The sequence below is a fragment of the Eucalyptus grandis genome, chromosome 7 (genome assembly GCF_016545825.1).
Source record: "Eucalyptus grandis isolate ANBG69807.140 chromosome 7, ASM1654582v1, whole genome shotgun sequence".
Lineage (NCBI taxonomy): Eukaryota > Viridiplantae > Streptophyta > Magnoliopsida > Myrtales > Myrtaceae > Eucalyptus > Eucalyptus grandis.
The window spans coordinates 18562186-18583654 of NC_052618.1; the positions used below are offsets into that span (position 1 = coordinate 18562186).

Genomic DNA, 21469 nt, shown 5'->3' on the forward strand with positions numbered 1-21469 from the left:
AATGGTTAATATTAGCTTTAGTGATAACCCATCACAATATGACACACCAAGGGTCTCTAGATGTTGAAAATATCTTAGGACTTCTATGGCTTCCAAATTGATGCTCAGCTCTTCTAGATAAGATTCATATACAACCAACTTTTCCAAGTTGGTTAAACTCTTAACGAAACAACATGTGGATACTGTAGATTCCTTTGAGAGATGACAAAGCTCAAGAACTCTAAGCTTGCTAAAGAATTCCTCACTATGAAAATGCTCATGCCATAACTCCATCTGTTCAGATAGATCCAATTTTAACTCTTGTAGATTTGGGAATGCGCCCTGAGAAAACAGTCAAATCAAAATCTAAAGTCAGTTTAATTAAAAGAGTATTCATGTGTTATGGTATAAGTCATGCATATCGGACACCGTATCCACATTTTAAGATGTCAAGTCTCATGCTATACAACAGAAGGAAATGTGCTATGATGCAATTAACAGCTGATCTTTCATATTTGACTCGTATCCTTACTTGAACTTAAGTGAACCTCCACATTCCCGTTTCTAGATATCTATTCCTTATGAAAATAACTCCCCCCTCAAATGTAGCCACAACTGCATAGATTTCAGTGATTAATGTCAACCAAAGGTTCCATCTTTCCTTTGTTCTCATAACATCAATTATCTTTGTAGGGTTCAAATTAAGAACACGCTTGCGCCATGGTAAGTTCACAGCACATGCCACGTGTTTCCACAACCATTGAAATTGGCCGAAATCTCTTTTAAAGGGGGATCAATGAGTATGCATTTGACAAATCAAACATCTAACAAGAATGTTCAGTCAATACTTAAAGGACACATGATGTTTCCATGTTGCAATATTTCTATGGATTCAAAGAGAGTTGTAAAGTTTACATTTTCATACGAAGAACTACTTAAATGAGATGCATGGCTCTAATCTTAATCATCACTTCCAATATTACCATTGAAGTGAAACAAGTAATCTTGGGTCATACCTTTTCTACCGTGAAAAGAGGTTGTTTATGAAGTGGCATCTCATTCTCAGGTTGTGAAGCAAAAATCTCCAGTTTGTTACAACCATGCACCTCCAAGGTCTTCAACATCGGCCAATGTAAAGCATGTGTTCTGTAGATGCACTTCAACTTTGTTAGATGCTCAAGCTTGAGGGAGGTTAACCTTGGGAACACAACCTTGGGAATTAGTCCTTCCTTCTCAATGAGCTCAACAATGCCACAATTATCGATGTTTAGTTCCTCAAGTTGCATTAGATCTCTAGCTACTAAGGCTGGAAATAGAGTGGTGAGGCCCTTGCATTTGGAAACTCTAATAGAACGTAAGTACTGGAATTTAACTTGACAATGGAGTTCCCTATTCCATACACACTTTAGCTTATCGCATGCCTCCACATAAAGCGATTTTAGATTTTGCATAGAATCCATAGCAACCTGATTATCCCATATCCTCTCGATATTATTTATGCAAACAATTTCTAATGTCTCCAAGCTTGGAAATGCAACCTGTGGTATTAGCTCATGAAATTGGTGATTTAATTAAATTACAAATTCATGAAATTCCAATATGTAAATATGCAAAGGGAAGAGGAGGATCATTAAGTTGCACAAGAGGAAAAAAAAAGAATAAAAAAAAAAAGAGTAACAAAATCTCCATACTAATATGGTTTCAATTTCCTTGAGTATTTCATAGAATCGTCTAAAGTTTTCTAAATTCTTACTGAAAAAGATAAGGAATCTTTCTCCAGTATTTTCTTCAAAAAACAATTTGCATTGCAGGGCTTAATTTGATTAGTGACCCACTTTTATTCCATCTCAAGAACTTGTCCTTTAGAAATGGGATTAGCAAGTGGAGTATTAGTTATCGCTCTCAGTAAACCCTACAATACTTTCAACTTCAAATTTTGGCCCACATAGTTTAAACAATAGGCATGGCCAATGTCTAATGAAAACAAAAATATAATTGTTTATGATGGGCAAAATAGTAATTTGGATATGCTCATATTACAATCATTTATTCACATTAGTCTCTTATAGAAAGTGAATGATTTGAAGAATATTTTTTTTTTTTCTAAAAATGATCACTTATATCTTTTGAAAAATTAGTTAATGAAAAATATTTTAATTATCATTAATAATTTATGTTTATACATTTTCATAAACAATGAAAATATTTTTCATTCATTTATTTCTGTGAGCGATATAAATGACTACTTTTAGAAAAATGTTGTCCGAGTAAATCATTTTCCTCAAGACAAATTAAGCCTTAGATCAAATATTTCCCACTCTTCAATTTAGTTCATTTCGTAAAACAATTGTATCACACTTTGTATCTTGTATTTATTTTATTTTTTTATAAGAGCTGACCTCTAGCCCCACTCACAATGATATTTTTTGCTTTGGGCGACAGCTGCATTGCCATCACCCTCACGGTTTTATTCTCCTGGGCGTCACCCCAAAAAAAAAAAAAAATCATGCAAGTTAAGACTAGTGCCACTTCTTATGAGGCATATCACTTTACCATCCCCAAGTGAGTCCCCAAGTGATGTGAAATTCGGTTCATTCTTACCTTAAGGTGAAGTCGCACTCCCATCCCTTGTAGGAGTGGGTCGTTACATTTTTCATTATTGCATGTACATATTTGGGTGCCATTTTTGCTAGTTTAAAAATGAAATAGCTAGTATAAGTAGCAATTTTTAAAAATGAAATAGCTGGTACAAGTAGCAATGGCTAAATCCTCACAATCTTGTTCTATCGATTATGGCCATCTCATTCATGGGTACAAAGGGTTTCTTCGAACCTCCTGTTCTTTTCCAAGGTTCTCCTTTTTTGGGTCCTACTTATTGAAGGCATCCTCGTCTTGCAAAAGTCATACCAAATATTGGACAGGCCCCACAAAATAATAAGACAAAAAAAAAAAAAAAAAGCAGATTTTTTCGTTTCTCAATGCGCTAATACTTGATATATATATACATATAGAAATATTTGAAAACAAAAAGGACAATATTCCTCAATTTTGGTGGGCCTCTAGTTTGGAATATTGAATACAAAAAATTACTATCGGCAATTTGTATGACCTGTTCATGCTTTATAATAGATATTCAACCATCCTTGTGGAAATTATTTTTACGGAAATTCAAAGCAAGACATTGCAACTTATACATGTTTGCAACCTTGAACGCTTATGCTTGTACGCTGCTCACTTTTTTCTCTTCAATTTTTTTCTTGGTATGAAGAACGTAATTTCACGAGAATTCTCTCTCACCTCTGTTTAATCAACCAGCGACCCAGACATGCTGCTTTTTTAGATTCAATTGGAAGAGGAAAGAGAGAGATGTGGAATAAATGCAACCTTCGAACAAAGGTTGAATTTCATCAAAAAAGAAAAGAAAAGAAAAGGAATTTTCAGTTTTACAGAAGAAGGTGGGACCACAGTTGAGGGCCACTCAGTCAAGCTTGTAACAAAGGCTGTGTCACTGGTGTTACCGGCAGCGGAGATAGCCTTCCCCTAATAATTTAATAATTGTTTTTATCGATTATAAGGGTCATTAAGCGTAGTGATTTTTAAAATTTTGAAAATAAAGCACATTAATTTATCAGTTAGTTGGATTGACCACAAAATTTAATGTAAGAGAGTTTCTCTTTTATTTAGTCTATAAGTGATTAATCAAATACTTCACACCTGCAGATTGTACCACGTAAATTCATCTTTTAGATTTCAGACCCAAAAAAAAAAAAAAAAAATCATCTTTTAGATTTACCTGCTTTGTGGATTTGCCCTGATTTGTAACTTTTTAGGATTGGTTTTGTTTTGAAAGTATGTACCTCTCTAGCTTGTGAAATGAAAATTTTCCTTTTAATAAAAAAATTCACATCAAAATTCAAACTCATTGGCAGAAAATATAAATTTTTCAGACGAAATATATAAATATATAAATATATAGATTTATAATAAGATGATCCATATGTATATTTTCTGTACCTAATAAAAGTAAATGATCAATTATAACATGTTATACATACTTATTACATAGACTTGGGCGGTCAAGAGTCCCAGATACTAACCATCATTTTCACGTTCATTTGAAAAGGAAAATTGTTTCTTCCTAATCTTGATAATTTTGCTGCAACAATACTTATGGACATATTATCTTTGAATAACTTCTCTTGGATGGTCAAATGCAAATCAAACTTTTAATTTTAGTTTTGACATTGACAAGAAGAACAATGGCAACATTTTATTTTCCAATATTGATAAAGGATATATGAAAACAAAATTCATCATGAAGATCACCTATCAACTCTAATACCCAAAAATAAAAGGATAAAAATAGTAAGATGAACTTACCTAAAAACTCTCCACCTCAATGGAAACATGAAATGAATATTGTGGACTAAATCATCACCCTATATAATTTAAAGTCAATGGGATGGGAATAGAATTTCTAATTAAGGAATTGCTACATTGAAGCTCATTCTAGGACTCGGACATGGAGTTAAATCGTGTCTCCTCATATGAATGGCCCTTTTTGAAGAAAAAAAGAGGCGAAATTCCTAACTTACATTATGTAAAACGGAGAGACTAGGTAACAGTATAAAATCTTAATTGTCTTTGTAATATGGCGTAGGTAGATTTTTTATGCAATCAATGTTTTATTTTAAAATTGAGTGGAGATTGCAAGCAGAGTTCTCCTTGCAAGGAGAGAGATCAACATCTTGCAAATAGCAATCTAAGTGACATTCATGAATGAGTTTTAAAGGAGTACTCTATAATAAATATTTATAGAGTTTCCACTGAAATGACGATTCGGAGACAACCTGGCACATTCAGAAAATTGGCCACATGTTTGCCATAATGATAATTTGCTGGAAAATTTCGATGTTTGGTTGAAGCGCATAACTTTTAAAGAAATGAAATTTAACCCTGCAATTTGAGAGTTAACATTTGAGCTCACTGAAGATTAAGTATCCAACTTTGGTATATGTAGTGAATCTACTTTAAATTCTTCATTTCAACTTAGAATCACAATTTGAGAGGTAACTTTACTTTTACTTGTCCAGATTTTAGGGTGCAGTGATTATGTGGATTGTAATCAATCTTAAACGAAGTAGGCTTTGTAACTAACTTAATTTTTATCTTGACCATGCTTTGTCTTCGGTATAACTATTTATTCGTTCATTTCAATTATTTAAGTAGGTAGGCATAATAATTATTTATATGCCTATCTCATCTTCTTCTTTTTCTTCTTTTTGTACTTTTTTTTAATAATTTGTGTGATTGATCCAACTCTTGATTTCTAGAGAATGGGGTGAATTGAAACTTGCTCTCTGTTTGTAGGGCCATGTGGCAACTTGAAATACACAGCATGTAAACTTCCCAAGTACTATAACATAGAAAATTTATGCCAATTATTCTAATCAAGCAGATTTTGTTATATTAAATATTTTGACTTAAAGTTAATCACGTACCTCTTGATTGAAGAGGGCAATGGAGCTTGATTTGACATGGTCTTGACTCCAAGCTTCTTGGAAACCTGTCATTGATTTTTCATTAGATGAAATAAATGTCACCATTTGTATTGTAGGGATGAATTTATCTACAAGAAAATCTTCAATGATAAAAATAACAAATCAATCTCACATTTTTCATGAGAGAAGCACGTCAAACTCTTCATATATCTAAAACTTATATTGGTTAACATTGGGAATACTAGAGTCTTTGATGTTTCCATGCCCTGTCCTTCTTCCTCCATAATAATTGTCTCCATCTTCTTGCAAAGCCATACTTCTAGTGCTCCTAGTTGAGGGAGAGATTGAACCATGGATGGGAGAAATAGAAACTCGAGTTTGTCACACCAGAACACATCTAGCTTCTTCAAATTATGGAATCTCACTATTCCACAAGGATTCTTGTTCCATATGCACCTCAAACTCAACAAACCAAATAAATTTAAGTCAGTTAGCTCAAAGAGGGTCACATTTCCACCAGTACTTGGTCCAACAAGGTCAAAAATCTCTTGCACCGAAATGCAATCTCTTATACTTAAGGTGTGTAACTTATGTAGCTTTACTAGAGACAAGAAGTCAATAACCTTTGAGAGAGATTTGCACCCCAAAACCTCTAGAGATTGGACATTTCTTACTCCTAGTGGAGATTCATCGCTCCATATATCTTTCAGATTGGGAAGTCCAGACATAATCAAGGACTCCAAGGATGGCATTGAAACCTGGTGGATAGATCCATCAGCATAAGCATATATAATTACAAAAGACAGGCCAAAAATATCAGTGCTATAGGAAGGTATTCATAATTTTTGCATAGACAAAAATCAGAGATAAACAAAAGCTACTTTACAATCTAAAAGGGCACTTTACGATCCCGAAAGACAACCAATGAGCTTAAATTTTATTTACAATATTACAAGGGATGTTATAGCAATTAGATTTGGTTTGCAATTTACTAACAATAAGGGGAATTACAGTCATCAAGAATTTTTCTCTCATTCAGATTCCCAAGGACAAAAAAAACTAATGACCCGATAAAGCAAAAGTATTTTCAAGATAAACTACTTCCTATAAGGTGAACTACTCCCTTTAGGGTATCTAATTACTTTTAAGGTGAATTACTAGGTATCTAATTATTTTCAAGAAAGTAAATTAGTATCTCGCAAGTGGAGATTATTGCCATGAAAAAGAAGAAGTAAAGAATATAGAATGACTGTGATTACAAAAGCATGGACAACTTACTGCCAAAGGAAAATTACCCATTCCAACAAGTGAATGACTATCTCAATAAGGCAGGATTGCAATCATAGGTTCACTAATTACTTAACTATTGGCGGGTTTCTTTGTATGTGTTGTCTGGAAAGAGGAGGACTCAATGATTATTCATTTGCCAGAACCAGAAGTTGAAGTTTTGGTGGATAGGGATCAACATATGGTAATAATTAGTACTTCATTATAGCCACGTACTTCCTCTTATCATTAAATATTAACTTCCAGGGGCATGGATCATCCCTATGATCCTTACAACCATTGTCTGCAGCTCGCACAAATAGTCACGAGCCAGGTTCTCTCTCTCTCTCTCTCTCTAAACCTCATGAAGACGCGACCAAGTGCTAGAGTCAAATTCGTTGGCCGTGCCTGCTACGGACGGCAATTGCGGGCAAAGAGAATTTGCACCGCTTTGCAAGGAGATGAATGAACACAAGGGTTGAATCCGCGAGCTGTTGGTGGCGACATCGATGGAATTGAATGGTGGCCAGTCATGGCGGTGGCGGATGGGTGTTGCAATGGCGGAGGCAAGCGGATCTGGCTCTCAGCCCTTCAACAGGCCGGGAGAAGGAGAGAGAAGATGTAGGCACTCTCATGACGTTGGACAACTTCTTGATGGATGGAGAGAGAGAGAAGACGATATGGTTCAGCCATTCATGCGCGTCCTAGACAACGGTTGCATAGTAGGCTGGAAACAATCCATACTCAAATTTCCTTTCATACTTTGTAATGCTACGAAGCCATCACTAAGTACTCAACATTAGTGTAATTTTCCTCAACAGGTCGTAATCTCTAATTACAATTATTAGTAACTATACCTCTAAGCATAATTTGCCTAAAGTCATCCAACTCTCGACCGTATCTCTATATAATTAGTATAACCCTTTGTTGCAAATCCTTTGGTTTAACTATGGAGATCGCAACATAGAATGCTACCACTTAGTGAGTAACCAATAACAAAGCAAGTTAACCCAAATTGTCATGAAGTTATTGTGTTTAGTGATTAACTGAAGCATTGTAAATTTCCTTTAAGTCCTTGTTAAAGACAGTAATCTATCTTTAGGGACAGCACGTTACCTCTAAGTTCTTGTAAGTGTGAAATTTCCAGTGACCTCAGCTTTCCGTGAGAAATAATAAAACAAATTGAGATTATCGCGAACTTCTTTCTTCCTATCCTTAGTAAATTACATCGGACATTCATTTAAGGTCTATCAGCTGATCTACCTGTCCTATTAATTGTCCTTGTGGTAATTTCCTTAAGGATGAGTCTAAATCCACAGCCAAAATGTGTAAAACCACAACTTTTTAGATGAAGGAACGCTGTTGTCCTTTATTAGAATGGAAAGCTTTATTTTTCTTGTCTTTTCTTTTGTTTTTTTTTTTTTTTTGTAAAGAGCAATTCTTCTTTTTCAAAAGTTCACTGCCTTAACTTGAGAAATCCTTCTGACCGAAAAAAAAAAGGAGAAAATCCTGCGTCTGCAAAGCTGCTCGCAATCTCCCATCTACCTCGGGCCCACCCGTCGCTCCCACCTATACAGCAAGTTGAACTTCTCTGTGTTTCGTTCATTGGACTATCATCATCCCCGACAAACCAACCTTCAAACTCCTACTCTCGTTGCCTGCCACCTCTTTACCATGTCGGAGAGTTTTGTTACAGTTAAAAGAGGTATGTCATTATAATCCCACGTATATTTGCAGATCTGGATTGTAAGCAAAAATATAAGAATGAAGTATTGAAGTATTTACGCGAGAGTAATTCTTCAATGAAGATTTAGATCCCTAAAAATTTAAAAGCCTCACGACCTCTTTGCGACCAATCCAGTTCCTCTGTTGTCTTTGAAAGTAAGCTCTCTCCATGCGAAGATACTCAAGCACACTACTTTGTCAGACCCACAACTTAATTTCCACGACTCTTTCTTTATTGATGGGGAAACTAACGTATTGCCTAAGTCTTGAGCCCCACCATCAATGTCGATGACGATTGCTGCCGATTATAAAGGCAATCTTCTCTAGTCAACCAAAAGGCTTTTCCAGCAGCAATTTTTGCTGTACAAGATAGCTGTGCCCTTTCTTTATAAAAGGGCAATCCTTACTTTACTAACTTCTCTTTATTGTCAGGAAATTATCTCGGACAATTCTCTAAGTCAGATTCCTCGGTGATAATGGTTTATTATACACAATTATTAATTATTCATATTATGAATGTTATGGCCTACTATGTCTCAATTGTCATTTCATATGCTTGAGTCTCGACTGAATCAAGATTTTGCTAAAGGCTCCGAGCATTCATCTACAAACTGTTTCATTTGAAAATTTCAACAAATTAAAAGCATGATTTGGACCATAATAAAGGAATGAAGCACATGAAGTTGTTTAGAATGAGCAAACAACTTGATTAAGAGAATTAATTAATAAAATTAAACCCAAGCTTTTATCTAGACAAAGCAAGAAAATGTTATAATTGATCTTTTACCGCTTTGCAGTAAATTTTTTAGTTATTTTTTAGTAAATTATAATAATCAAGTCTGCACTCAATTATGAACCAAATCTATGTACATTATTCCTTTATTTAGGGCAGATTCATACTTAATTTCATGAAATAAAATAAAATAAAATAGAATGGTATGATTTCTGGGGATGAAATCTATCATCGACATTAACATTAGAACTTGATTTGCATGTATTGCAAAATGTTGAGGATTCAGCCAAAATAAAATATTTCCTCACGGCTAAAATGTTACGACTCCTATGACACTTTCTCCACAAGCATATCTATATCTTTCTTTTATTGACTACATCAGTACATATAATTAAACGTATTGCCATGTAGCAATCTTAGAGCTAAAGATGAAAATATGACAAGTCTGGAAAATATCTTTAGAGAAAATGGCAATAAACGTTATTGCCATGTGCACTTCTTTAATGATTTTCCTTTTCTTTTATTTTTCTTTTCTTTTAAAAAATGAATTTTTAATTTTTTATATTTATTTATTTATTTTCCTTCTTCTTTGGCCAATCACTGGCCATAGTAGTGGCCAGTGACTGACCACAAGCTAGCTCGGCGATTGGTTGCTAGTCATTTGTGGTCGGCCAAGGAAAAAGGAAAAGGAAAAGGAAAGAAAAAAAAATTAAAAATACAGCAAAAAGAATTAAAAGTAATAATACTAATTAAAAAATTCGAATTTTAAATTTTTTTATAAGAACAAACGTTTCATTATCTAAAGACCTGAGCCCAAACGACAAGAACTCACGCACGGCCTTCACGAACCTAGGCCTAATTGCCCATGACCAAAGCTTGAGCATCGGGACTTGAGCATGACATTTATGTAGCAAGGCTCAAGTGCCAAGGCATTGAGCACAGGGCACCAAGGCTTTGGGCTTGGCCTTGACAGACTTGAGCATGGGTGCTAGGGCACCGAGCGTAGGCTTCGAGGTCCCAAGCTCGACCTTGTGGACCCTGGCTCGAGTGGTGGAGACCTAATCCTAAACGCTGGGGACCCGAGACTAGCATTAGAGATTTTTGTGCTCAAGCGTAAAGTTTGAAATCCGAGCACTAATACCTAGTTAGATTTTGGAAAATGCTTTCTAGTCTTTCAAAGAAAAAAAAAATCATTTTCCTAAATTGAGGCATAGGTTTTCTGTTGAATAAAAAAAATATTTTTCGTTAATTCATTCTCCTTTTTGTCAAATAAGAAAACATTTTTTGTTGATGTGAGGCTCACCCTCACCGGATTTGGCAAGGGTCAAGCCTCGCTGGCTAAGTGGACCAAACACCGAAAAATGAAGAAAATATTTTTTCAAAAAATATTTTTCACGAGCCATCCTGCTAAATATTTTTCCATTATTCATGTTCGGCAATACTACAGCTCCCCTCAACAAGCCAACCGTTATTTATTGCCCGTCCCCTCGTCTCTTTCTTCATTATTAATTGCAACACTCGTATTTTTCTCTAGTCTTCAATAATGCTAATTTACATCAATATAGTATTCATTTACTTCAAGAAAAATAAAAATTAAAGAGAAATTACACGAAACCCCCTGTGAAATTTGAAGGTGTTACACTGTACTCCTAAACTTTTAATTATAACATATATTACTTCAACTTTGATACGACTGCGGATGTCAACCCTTCATACATTTTACTATTTGCATGTGATTTTTTAACTGCAAAGTCGCAATTTTTCTGTATTAGTTTAGTCGAATCATCCTTTGGCCTTTGAAAATGCTAAAATAAAATAATTTTTCCCAAACAAACACAAAAAAAAAAAAAAAAAAAAGAGGATAAAAAACGCAACCATCTCAAAAAAGAAGAGAAACGGAAGATGGCTTTATCTAATTAGAGGAGGCACGAATGGATAAAGAAAATGCGGAAAAATGAACTGAAATCAACAAAAGAATATGCATCATAATCTATATGACATCTAATTAACAAAGGAAGGAAAGATTTAAAAAAAAAAAAAATACTTTGTTCTTTTGATAAAAAGTTACCTGCTGTCCATTGAAGAATACAGCTTGACTGCCAACTTGGGTGTTCGATGTACTGCTTGAAGGAGCCGTCTTGGGGGTGAAAAAGTTCTTGATACTTGGCAAGTCACGCAATTCCAAAACATGTAAATTATGCAACTCAACTTTGCCACAATCATCAACTCCTACAATCTCCCGCATTAAGTTGCAATTGACAACGCCGATCTCTTCTAATTGTGGAAGTTCTCTTAGTAATGAAAGAGGAAACAAAACTTCCATCTTGTGACACTCTACAACTCGCACTACTTTTAATGTATTGAAGGGCTTGCAAGAGATATTGTAGCATATCTTCTCCAAGTTGATGAGATTCTTGAGATGTAATGACTCCAACAACTTAAAAGCAGTTGGAGAATGCCATCCGAGGATGTAACGGACAGAGGGATTATTCTTGATTCGGAGATGCTTTAATGTTGGAAAACCTTCTAGGGATAATTCAGAAAAACTTTGCTCAATTCCATTCAACCCGTCCAAATATAGATCATCACTTCTTTCTAAGGTGGTTCGTACACATCCTTTTTGAAGAATGTCGTTCATTGTATTCAACTTGAGGTTCAACGCCTTCAACCCTTTGTACTTGCTTGACCAATTCCTCGTGTTACCTATTTGGATTCTATACTTGATTAATTTCTCAATGTTTAGATCCTCTGGCAAGGCACTTAGATCGGGAATGGATACATGCAAAGTGTAGAGATTCTTCATGTTATTCAACTCAATCAAACTAGCATTTGTTGGTGGAGTTCTCTCCACAGCATTCCATTCATCAAAGCTATTCTCCATATATAACTCCTCCAATTTGATCAAGCTTCCAAGCACACCCGGTTCAATTACTTGAAGCCGTGAACAATGGTTCAAATCCAATAACCTCAACTCTGCTAGCTGCGTAATTTCTTTTGGCAATCGGTGAATTTTGGAGTTCACAAAGCTGAGAATTTGTAACCCTTTTAGGTTGCCAATACTGGCTACATCCTCTAACAAACAACCATCAAGACACAAAGTGTGTAAGTTCTCCAAGAGTTGAAACGATAAAGGCGAATGAGAGAGACGTATTCCTTTAAGATTTAAGACCGCAAGTTTTCTCATAGAGTTGAAATATGAGTTTGGAACAATAAGAGATTCATTGTTAGCGAACAACAAAAAGATCTCCAATTCGGGGCAATCTAATTCTTCGGGTAGCTGCTTCATGTCAATGTTAGGAAAGCATATTGCCCTACAACTTTTGGGCTTGTCCTTCGACCACTCTGTTACCAACTTATCTTTATCTTTTAACACGAGAAAAGGGTGATCTTTTGAAGCAACTGAGGCAACAAACTCACGAACCAAGTCATGTATCTTGATACTACAAGCATCTTCATCCTCTAACAAAAGGGACGAGGCTTGAAGAGTATTAATCGATGAAGTCACACTCTCTCTAGCTTCTTCCATGTTATCTTCCCGAAATAACCCCAACCCCACGCCATACCTCACCAAGTTTTCAAGAGAGGGTTTAGAGACGCCACAGACAACACAAAGTCGTAACAATGATTTCACATCCTCACCTTTTAAATGGTCATAACTCAATTGCAGCATCTTATTTATTTTCACACCAATTCCCTCGTTTTTGGACAACTTGAGTTGTTTCAAAACATTCTTCCATCCGGATAAATTAGCGTGTTTAAGAAGTTTTGCCATTTGGACAATTAGGAAAGGCAAACCTGCACATTTGTGGAGTGCTTCATCGACCAAGGTTTTGAACTCGAAATCGTGAACTTTGTCTTCCACATACCTCTCAAACAATCTTCTTGCCTCTTCCTCCTGCAACTCACCAAGGTGAAAGGGGTCGTCGCAACCCATTTCCTTTTGCAAGATATCTCGATCTCTCGATGTCAACAATAATTTGCATCCCCTGACTTTGTTATCATGTCCGCAAGGAATGCCGACTGATTTCAAGTCGAGCGCCTCCCACAGGTTGTCCAGTATTATAAGGACCTTCTTTTTCTTCCTCTCCTCATCATTTTCATGTTTCATCTTCTCCTCATCATTTTCATGTTTCATCTTCTCCTCATTTTCCAACCTGCGGCGAAGAAGATCCGCTCGCACGTTGACATACTCTTCGTTCTTTATGTCCAGGCCTAACGCATGCGCAATCTCTCCTTGAATCCTCTTGATATCTGGATTTTCCGACACCTCTGCCTTAGCGACCAGATTAAACGACTTGTCTTCCTTTATTCTCTTCTCAACATCTGCCAAAAGGGTGGACTTGCCGACGCCACCCATCCCGTAAACCCCAACCACACTTTTGCTGTTATCGGCAAGAGCGGCCATGATATCCCGTATGATCGAAGCTCTGGATTCGAAGACGCTATCATCCGTAAGCTTAATTGAAGTCGATGCAAAAGAAGTTGAAGCTGTCATGGTGGTCCGCTGGACGACACCTTTGCCTTCTCTCCTAGCCAGATTCGGAGCAGCTACATTTCCCGGAGCTGGATCACTAAAGGAGATGTCGTTCAATCCCTTGAATCCGTTGCATTTTTGAGTGAGTTGCTTAATGACCTCGATCTTGCCCTCAGCATTCCTGCTGAATTGATAGCGACATTTGGGGTCGGGAAAAGTCCCGTGGCAGCAAGTCTTGCTATCATTTTCAAAGTTGCGCAAGAGGTCTTGCGCCTCCTTCAAGGCCTTCTCAGTACTTGCCTCCCACTCCGTGAACACATTGTGGAAATTCCGAAGATTGTTTCTGGCCACTTCCGCAACAACCTGGACCCTCAAAACCTCGTTCTCCAGATTCCCGACTTCCTTGTTAAGATCCAGGGCGTAACTCTTGGAGGACATCACGTATCCGAATTGACGCTTGATGGGAGTAACTACGCACTTCAAGACATCCCATGCAACAGGAATGGCAGAATCGATCGACATTTTCCTTTTATTTTTTCCAAGAAAGAAAGAGAGAGAGAGAGAGAGAGAGCAATGAAAAAAAAGGGCAGCAGGAAGTGAAAAAGGAGGAAGAAGAATGGTTGTGCGGAGGAGAAGAAAGAGCAAGACGCAGCAAGAACGATGAGAGACAGGCGGTGAAGATAACTGAGTACAGAAATGGATGAGGAAACAATGGCTGAGATTCAGTACTGGAGATCCAACGATTTAATATAAAAGTCAGTTCGCCGTTGGTCGCCTCTATCAAGCCACCAATGTGGACTTGCAAACAATGGAAGAATGGAAATGAATGACCCCATTTCATCGTTCCTTGACCTGATCTGTCACCCTCACACTGTTTAAGTCTCCATCCTTTCCTTCACTGGCAATGGACAAATATCTAATTAATGTTGACCAGTAGGTGAAAACATGTCTCGAGTGTTCATGTATTATTTTCCTAACTTTCACAGGTTTCTTAACAGAAAGCCCCTCAAATCAATCATTCAAGTGAAAACAAAAAACTCATTACACAGGAAAAAATTGAAGTTGTTTACTTTTTTTTTTTTTGCCAACCATAAGTGTTAGATTAGAATATGTTGAATTACTCAATCAGTATATTTATTATGATTATTTGAAAAGGTTACGACTAATTTCTAAAAGAAATATGTTATGACTAACAAAGTCACGAGGGATGTCATTTTTGTAATTTTGTTGATAAAGATCTTTTGCATGATAAGGGAACATAATAAATTAGATCATCATATAAAGTAAGCTTTTTTTCTTTTTTTAGTAATCTAAAAGCATCGATGTGGAGGTCAAACCCATGATATATCCCATAAAGCCGATTAAACTTAGGTCAGGCCTGTGTAGGTGACTCTAACCCAAAATAGCTTGCACGCAACTTGTGGATGAACGAGCGATTCCCCACTTTCGAGCTGAAAATCTCACAATGCCCCAACCAAATACACCAATCTTGGGTTAAGCAAGCATAACGTTTTATTATAATGAGCAAGTGTATTTTGCATCTTGTATCATTTCTTAAGAAATATGACAATGTTGACATAAAATTATCGTACTAGAGACATTCAATAATTGTACAATAGAAATGCTAAATAAATGTAACGATAAAGTAATAGTATTATATGATAGATATTCATATTATTAGCCTCGGAGATAGTTGAATGTCAGGTGGCCAAAATTCTATGCGTTTGTTGGTCTCACATGACAAACACGCCCATCATAATTGGTAGGTTGGAAAGGTCAATTTACCCCCGATTCGGTAGATGCATTATGGCCGTTTGAAAATATTTTGACTAAGTAAAAACAATTAAAGTCATGAGGCAAATATTCTTTGTAATTAGGTTGAGTAGAAACTTTATCTAGTTAATAAGAAATTAATGCACATAAGAAAATTATCATATCTGAATAATCTATCTAGTCAGAAATGCATAACATTAGCTTAAGTGGAGCCTAGGTGGCCACTTTTTTCATTGGAGAATGTGGCAAATCCAATTCTTGGAATAAGGAGAAGTCCTTTTTAAATTCTGTTATCTAGAATGCTAGGTGTCAATGTTAGATGCAGCCCTTAGGGAGGAAACTATTATTATATAATTACAAATAGAGATTCTCTCTCACATTGATTTTTGTAGGGGAAGTTAGTGCATAAATATTCTTTGTATAAAAAAAATACAATTTCTTAAAAAGAAAAATTACACCCAACAAAAACAATGTTAACATAAGCAAATTCAGAGTCGTCTCCCACAGAGACTGTTATTTGTATAGTTATATCGATCTATATCTTCACTTTGATATTCTATGTGAAGTTAGCACATAATTTTGGGTGAAAAAGTTTAATTTCTCAAAAAGAAAATTTACACCCAACAAACACAATGGTAAACATAATCAAATTAAGACTCCCTTTCCACACAGAGAGATACTGTAGGTGAAAATGGAAAACAAAAGAGGTTGTATCAAGCATTTTATTCTTTCTGGTCTCTTGAGGAAATATTACATAGGGACAAATTTGGAACAAGCCCAACAAAGTATCACGCATAAAATCTAATCGCATCCAGAAAAAAAACCAAAGAGCCCTTTGTGGTTGGTGGGTTTCCTCAAGAACTTTTCTATATTTTAAGAGGGGCTTCCATCGTTAACTAATTTAACCATAAAATTAGATGTTTGCCGTTGAAAAGCAATCCGTACCTATCAATTTTTAATGTATCGATAATATTGCGTATCACTCTTAATAAAAGCTACGTGTACTTGGCAAATGTATCTATTATTTGGATAAATGACTTTCATATATGGTAATATTTTCATATGTTGTAAAAACATTCATTAATATGTTATTTTTAGGGATATTTCCTTTTTATTAATGCAATATCAACAAAATTTGGTGATTATCCAAAAGAAAAGCCTAAAACAAGATAACAAATATATATTTATCAATTTAGATACAAACATATTTCAGGGCAGTTATAACGGTCAAACCAATTAAGGTTAGTTGGGCTTAATTTCCAATTCTCGGCAATTAAAATTCAAGAGAAGAACACAATTGAAATTCAGAAAGGTTTAGTGAAGTGTATATCAGTTGGGGCGAGTCCAATAGCTATGGCCTTTAACGTCAAAGATTCCAACTTTAACCACCTCTCCCAAGATTTGTCTCTGTTAGGGATGTGTAAAAGAACTAGGAACCACTTAGATCGCCTAGAATAGAATCAGACTGAACTGGACCAGATCTAACCAAAATCGATGGTTCCCATGGAGGCTAGTCTAGTTCCCGATTCTAATTTAGTGAAATTGGTGAATACTGATTTGATTCCCAGTTCTAGGCATGAAACCGCCTACACACCCACCCGAATTGGACGGAAATATATATATTTAAAAAAGATTTATTTCAAATATTTAATAATTTTGTAATTTTTCGACCAAATATATATGTACATATATGTATATTTGTAGTTATTAGACATTATTAACTAATTTTGTCTATCGGGTGTGTAATGGGATTAACCCCTTATTTTTATTTTTCATTCTAATAATCCATTTACTTGTTTTTTCAACCAAAACAAAATAAACAAACGTAGAAGAAGCAGAGAATCCATTGGCGATGTCTATAAGAGCCAATGACTCATTTTAAGAGTATAATTAGGTCTTTCTTTAGCCATTCCATGATTAAATTATGTTGACATTGAAAAGATTATGAATCAAGTGATTAATGTTTAAACTATTGTTAGGTTAAAGCTTTTAACGTGGAATCTAATTTTCCACTTGTTTCGATGTCAAGAAATCTTAAAAGGAACATATTATAACCTTCGAATAAATAAAGTTTTTAGCTAATAAATATTATCTATTCAAGTGAAATGCCTGCTGTGATCTGGCTATCTTTAATGATAAAGTTTACAACCGACTGTCAGTAATGGTCAGACTTTGGTCTTCAAAATTTAGAACCTTAGCAAAGACTCGAACCACAAGGAAGAAAGAGGAGATAGTTACACAATATGAAGCCCGTTAATCTTAGTTTAGGCCTCAATTAAACACCGCTCAATTTCTTGGTCATAAAAATGGATGGTTTTCTACGTCATTGTTCCTTTGCTGGACCAGTCACCATCACCAATGTCCTTTCTCCTCCTTTTCTCTGCCCTAATGGACAGACATTGAGTAGGTACTCTCATGCTGTGCCACAGCTAAGGTACTAGTCATGATCCTTTCAATCTTGCATCCTTCGGCCCCGCAACCACTGCAAATGGTCCTTTCATCCTTTGTCATCGCTAATGTATTAGTCCTGATCCTTTCATCTTTTGCCACTGCAAATGGTCCTTTCATCGTTTTCCACTGCTAATGTACTAGCCCTGATCCATCCTTTCATCCTTTCCACCACTGCTAATGGACAAACGCTAATTAGGTACTAGTCTTAAACACACTCTTTGTACAGATCAATGGAATCATATTTAAAATATAAATTTAACATTAAAATTAAGCAAATTGTCATATTAGAATATGATTGTAATTGTTACATTAGATGTAACTTCAAGTAAAAATTGTTGGATCAAAACTCCTAAGAAAATTAAACTTTTTTTATTCCTATTTCTTGAATATTGCTACTCCGTGCATGACAAAATTAATATGGAAATGATTGTGAGCAACTATTGACATTGCTTCGTGGCCTCTGATTATAATTATCACAAATGCTTGGGTTTACTTCTAACATCTATTATCCAAATATTGCGGTTATCACAAATTGATTTTCAAAGCCTTCAAAAATATACAATTATTAACAAATAGAGTTATGTGTTTTTTCATAATTTATGAAACCTAATTATTTTCATTTTCAATTTTTTGAGCGAAAGCAAAACGCAGAAATGGTACTTAAAAAGTCTAAACAAATGGAATAAGTTAACTATAGAAGTCAACAAAAATGATGATGGAATGTCATATGGAGTCTTTTCAGAATCGCTCTTGCATATTCCCAATTCATGACAATCATTCTGACCAACGTCATCAAAATGAATATAGATCTATGGAAAAAAAAAAGACTTGGAAATTAACGATAAAGGAAAGTCCCAAGTTCTTATTTTGAAACATATCTATTGTGAAACATTATCCACTAATAAAAAGATGTGGATGGAAATATAAGTGAAATATAGTATGGTGAATTTTTTTTTTTTACAGTTACCATTTTTTGCAAGATAAAAAATTAAATTTTATTTTCACCAACAGCTTTAATTGCTCGCATCATTTTTTAGAGTCAAAGTTCCGCCGTGCGTGGGTGAGGATGGACACACTAATTAGTAGTACAACATGACCTTTGGGGTCAGATACCACTCGCATTAGCGGTGACTTGAAGTCGTTTCACACTTCCTCTACTGTGAATATTAATGACGCGACTATCATGATTTCTTTTCTGAACGGCAAGACTCTTTAGTGAGGGGTCGAACTCCAGATTTATTTAAATAAATGGGCTACAATAATTTCTCTATTATTTTAATTCGAGGTGATAAAGAGAAAAATATGTGATGAGTCTTTGTAACCAAGCATTACATTTTTTGTTTTGTAGTAAGCCAGATTTTGGTTCTTGACGTGATAATCTTTAGATTTTGGTGATGCAAACACAGTTAACTTTTTTTCTGAAATATTCTATTATCAATGGCTGAGATTCAATAGTAGAGATCCAACAATTTAGAACTTTAACAAATACACAAACCACCATAAAGAAAGAGGAGATTGGTACATATTGTCAAGGATATTTAGAATATTTCCTAAGCTATCAAGAAAGAATAAATCAAATTAAACCTCAGCTTTTTATTCCTTTATGCCGCCATTTTTAGTAATTTCATTTGAAGTAACTTCTCAATTTTGTCAAACATCATCTTTAGTCATTTCATCTTTAGAGGAAATATTTATCTCTAGCACAGATAATGGAGCTCGGCAACTTCACCTTAGTTTAGGCCTAAACTCAGCACCGATAGATTTCTTTTGTGTAGAAATGAATGATATTCTGTATTATTATTCCCATGCTTGAACAGTACCATCAACACTGTCTGGTCTCCATCCTATCCTCCACTGCTAATGAACAAACACTGATTGTCCACGAGTACTTGCGTCCATTGGTCCTTTTAGCTTTTTCTAAACGCATATTTTTTAAAGGTAGAGAGGGAGATAGATGGGACATCCTGCTAGCAATGTCAAGTCAAATTAGGACCTGTTATTTGACTGTTCGACGACAGGCATGGGAGAGGAGAAGGCACATGCAATTTGGTTCTTTATTTTTTGCGCCGACGGTGGAGCGAGGTGAATTTGTTTGCACCGCTCGCTTACTCTATGCTTGACGGGCTAAAGTCTCGGACCGGTTGACTCGAGAGGACCCCGATTTCAAATTGAGCAAATATAATTATTTTGGCCACGGTGAGATACGAGTTTCTTCTCTCATGTGTATTGGGGATTGTGATTACCGGAGCCGAGTCGCGAGGAGGTCGTCCGGAGGCGAGGGTCGAGATCGCGATTCCTTGGACGAGGCTAAGCGGAGCTCTCCTAATTGCCGAGTGACGGTAATTTCTGGATGAATCGTGCGCGTGTGTGTGTGGAGAATGATTGATTGCACTTGCGCGATGCGCGTCCTCCGTTTGCGTAAATTCTTTTCTGCTTCTTGCTTTGGTGTATCCGCAGGCTAGTTGTGGGACTTTGTGTTGTTATGATACCTCTACAATGGAACAGTAGCTCGCTGATTTTGTTGTTAGATAAATCGATACGTTAATCTCATCGAAGTGTTGTGGTGTTCTTCAATTCTAATATACATCACTGTATTTGTGATTTGTCCATTAATGTAACTGATAATATAGTGTTTGATCATTTCTTTCAAGACTATGGCTGAAGTTATCTACAACTTCACTAATTATAGAATTTGTTCTAGACAACGACATCTTGAAACTTCAAGTTTATTTTTTGGGGAAGGGGGGTGATGTGCGTATCTTCATCTCTCGCATCTATATTTACTTGATTAGATAGGGACATGAGAATAATGTTTTTCAGACTAAGATAGCAGGGATATGGTATGATGTGGGTTTAAAATGTATTACAAATAGGTGTCCTCTTGAAACTGGTCAACACTAGCTTTAGAAAGCCAGATTTGGCTTCCTGAACTGTCTATTTTGGTTGCGCTAATGACCGTCTTCATTTAATCATTTCAGGGATAACAATAACAGTTCATGCTGCTGATATAATTGCTTTGTCAAAGGTGACTGATTGTTTCCTCTTCGTGTTTCTCTTGTAGTTCTATTCCGGTTGCTATAGTTCTTGACAATGGTGCTTTGATTTTGAGCGGCAGCTTACCTGCTTAGTGCTACCATAGGAGCACTGTCGTTTGCTCCAACCTAAGTCAATATGTAGATCGGACGACACAAATGAAACGTGCAGTCTTGTTGAGCGTATACTACACCCGGAACCCATTGAAGTATGTTTCAAATAGTTGCGTAGAGGTCGCTTTTTAAGCCTCATTTTTGTGCTAAATTAGTCATGGATTTCCTCTCACGCTTGAATGTTCCACTCGTTTATGGTGCAAATAGGCACTTTTAAATTGAACTTCTTTACATCACATTGTTCAGTACTTATTCACTGGAATCATCATCATGGGTGATAAATGTATATGACTTACACGCACACCTTAGTGGTGTCACATGACTATGAATGTTTTCAAAGAAGCGTAACTTAACGAAATCGGTTAAAGATTAGATGGCCTAATGATATATTGCCTCAACAACTAGTTCTCAAAGAATTATC

At 35.8% G+C, this 21469-nt stretch overlaps 1 protein-coding gene across 1 annotated transcript; it reads right to left on the reverse strand.

Moving 5' to 3' along the window:
* Positions 1-11: 11 nt before the first annotated feature.
* Positions 12-14438, reverse strand: LOC120295931 (disease resistance protein At4g27190-like). The gene is made up of 6 exons (XM_039317551.1): positions 11273-14438; positions 5653-6238; positions 5481-5545; positions 996-1517; positions 110-321; positions 12-15 (listed from the first exon to the last, which is right to left on the reverse strand). The coding sequence occupies exons 1-6, from the start codon at positions 14198-14200 to the stop codon at positions 12-14; spliced, it is 4317 nt and encodes a 1438-aa protein (XP_039173485.1). The 5' UTR covers positions 14201-14438.
* Between the last annotated feature and the right edge of the window lie 7031 nt (positions 14439-21469).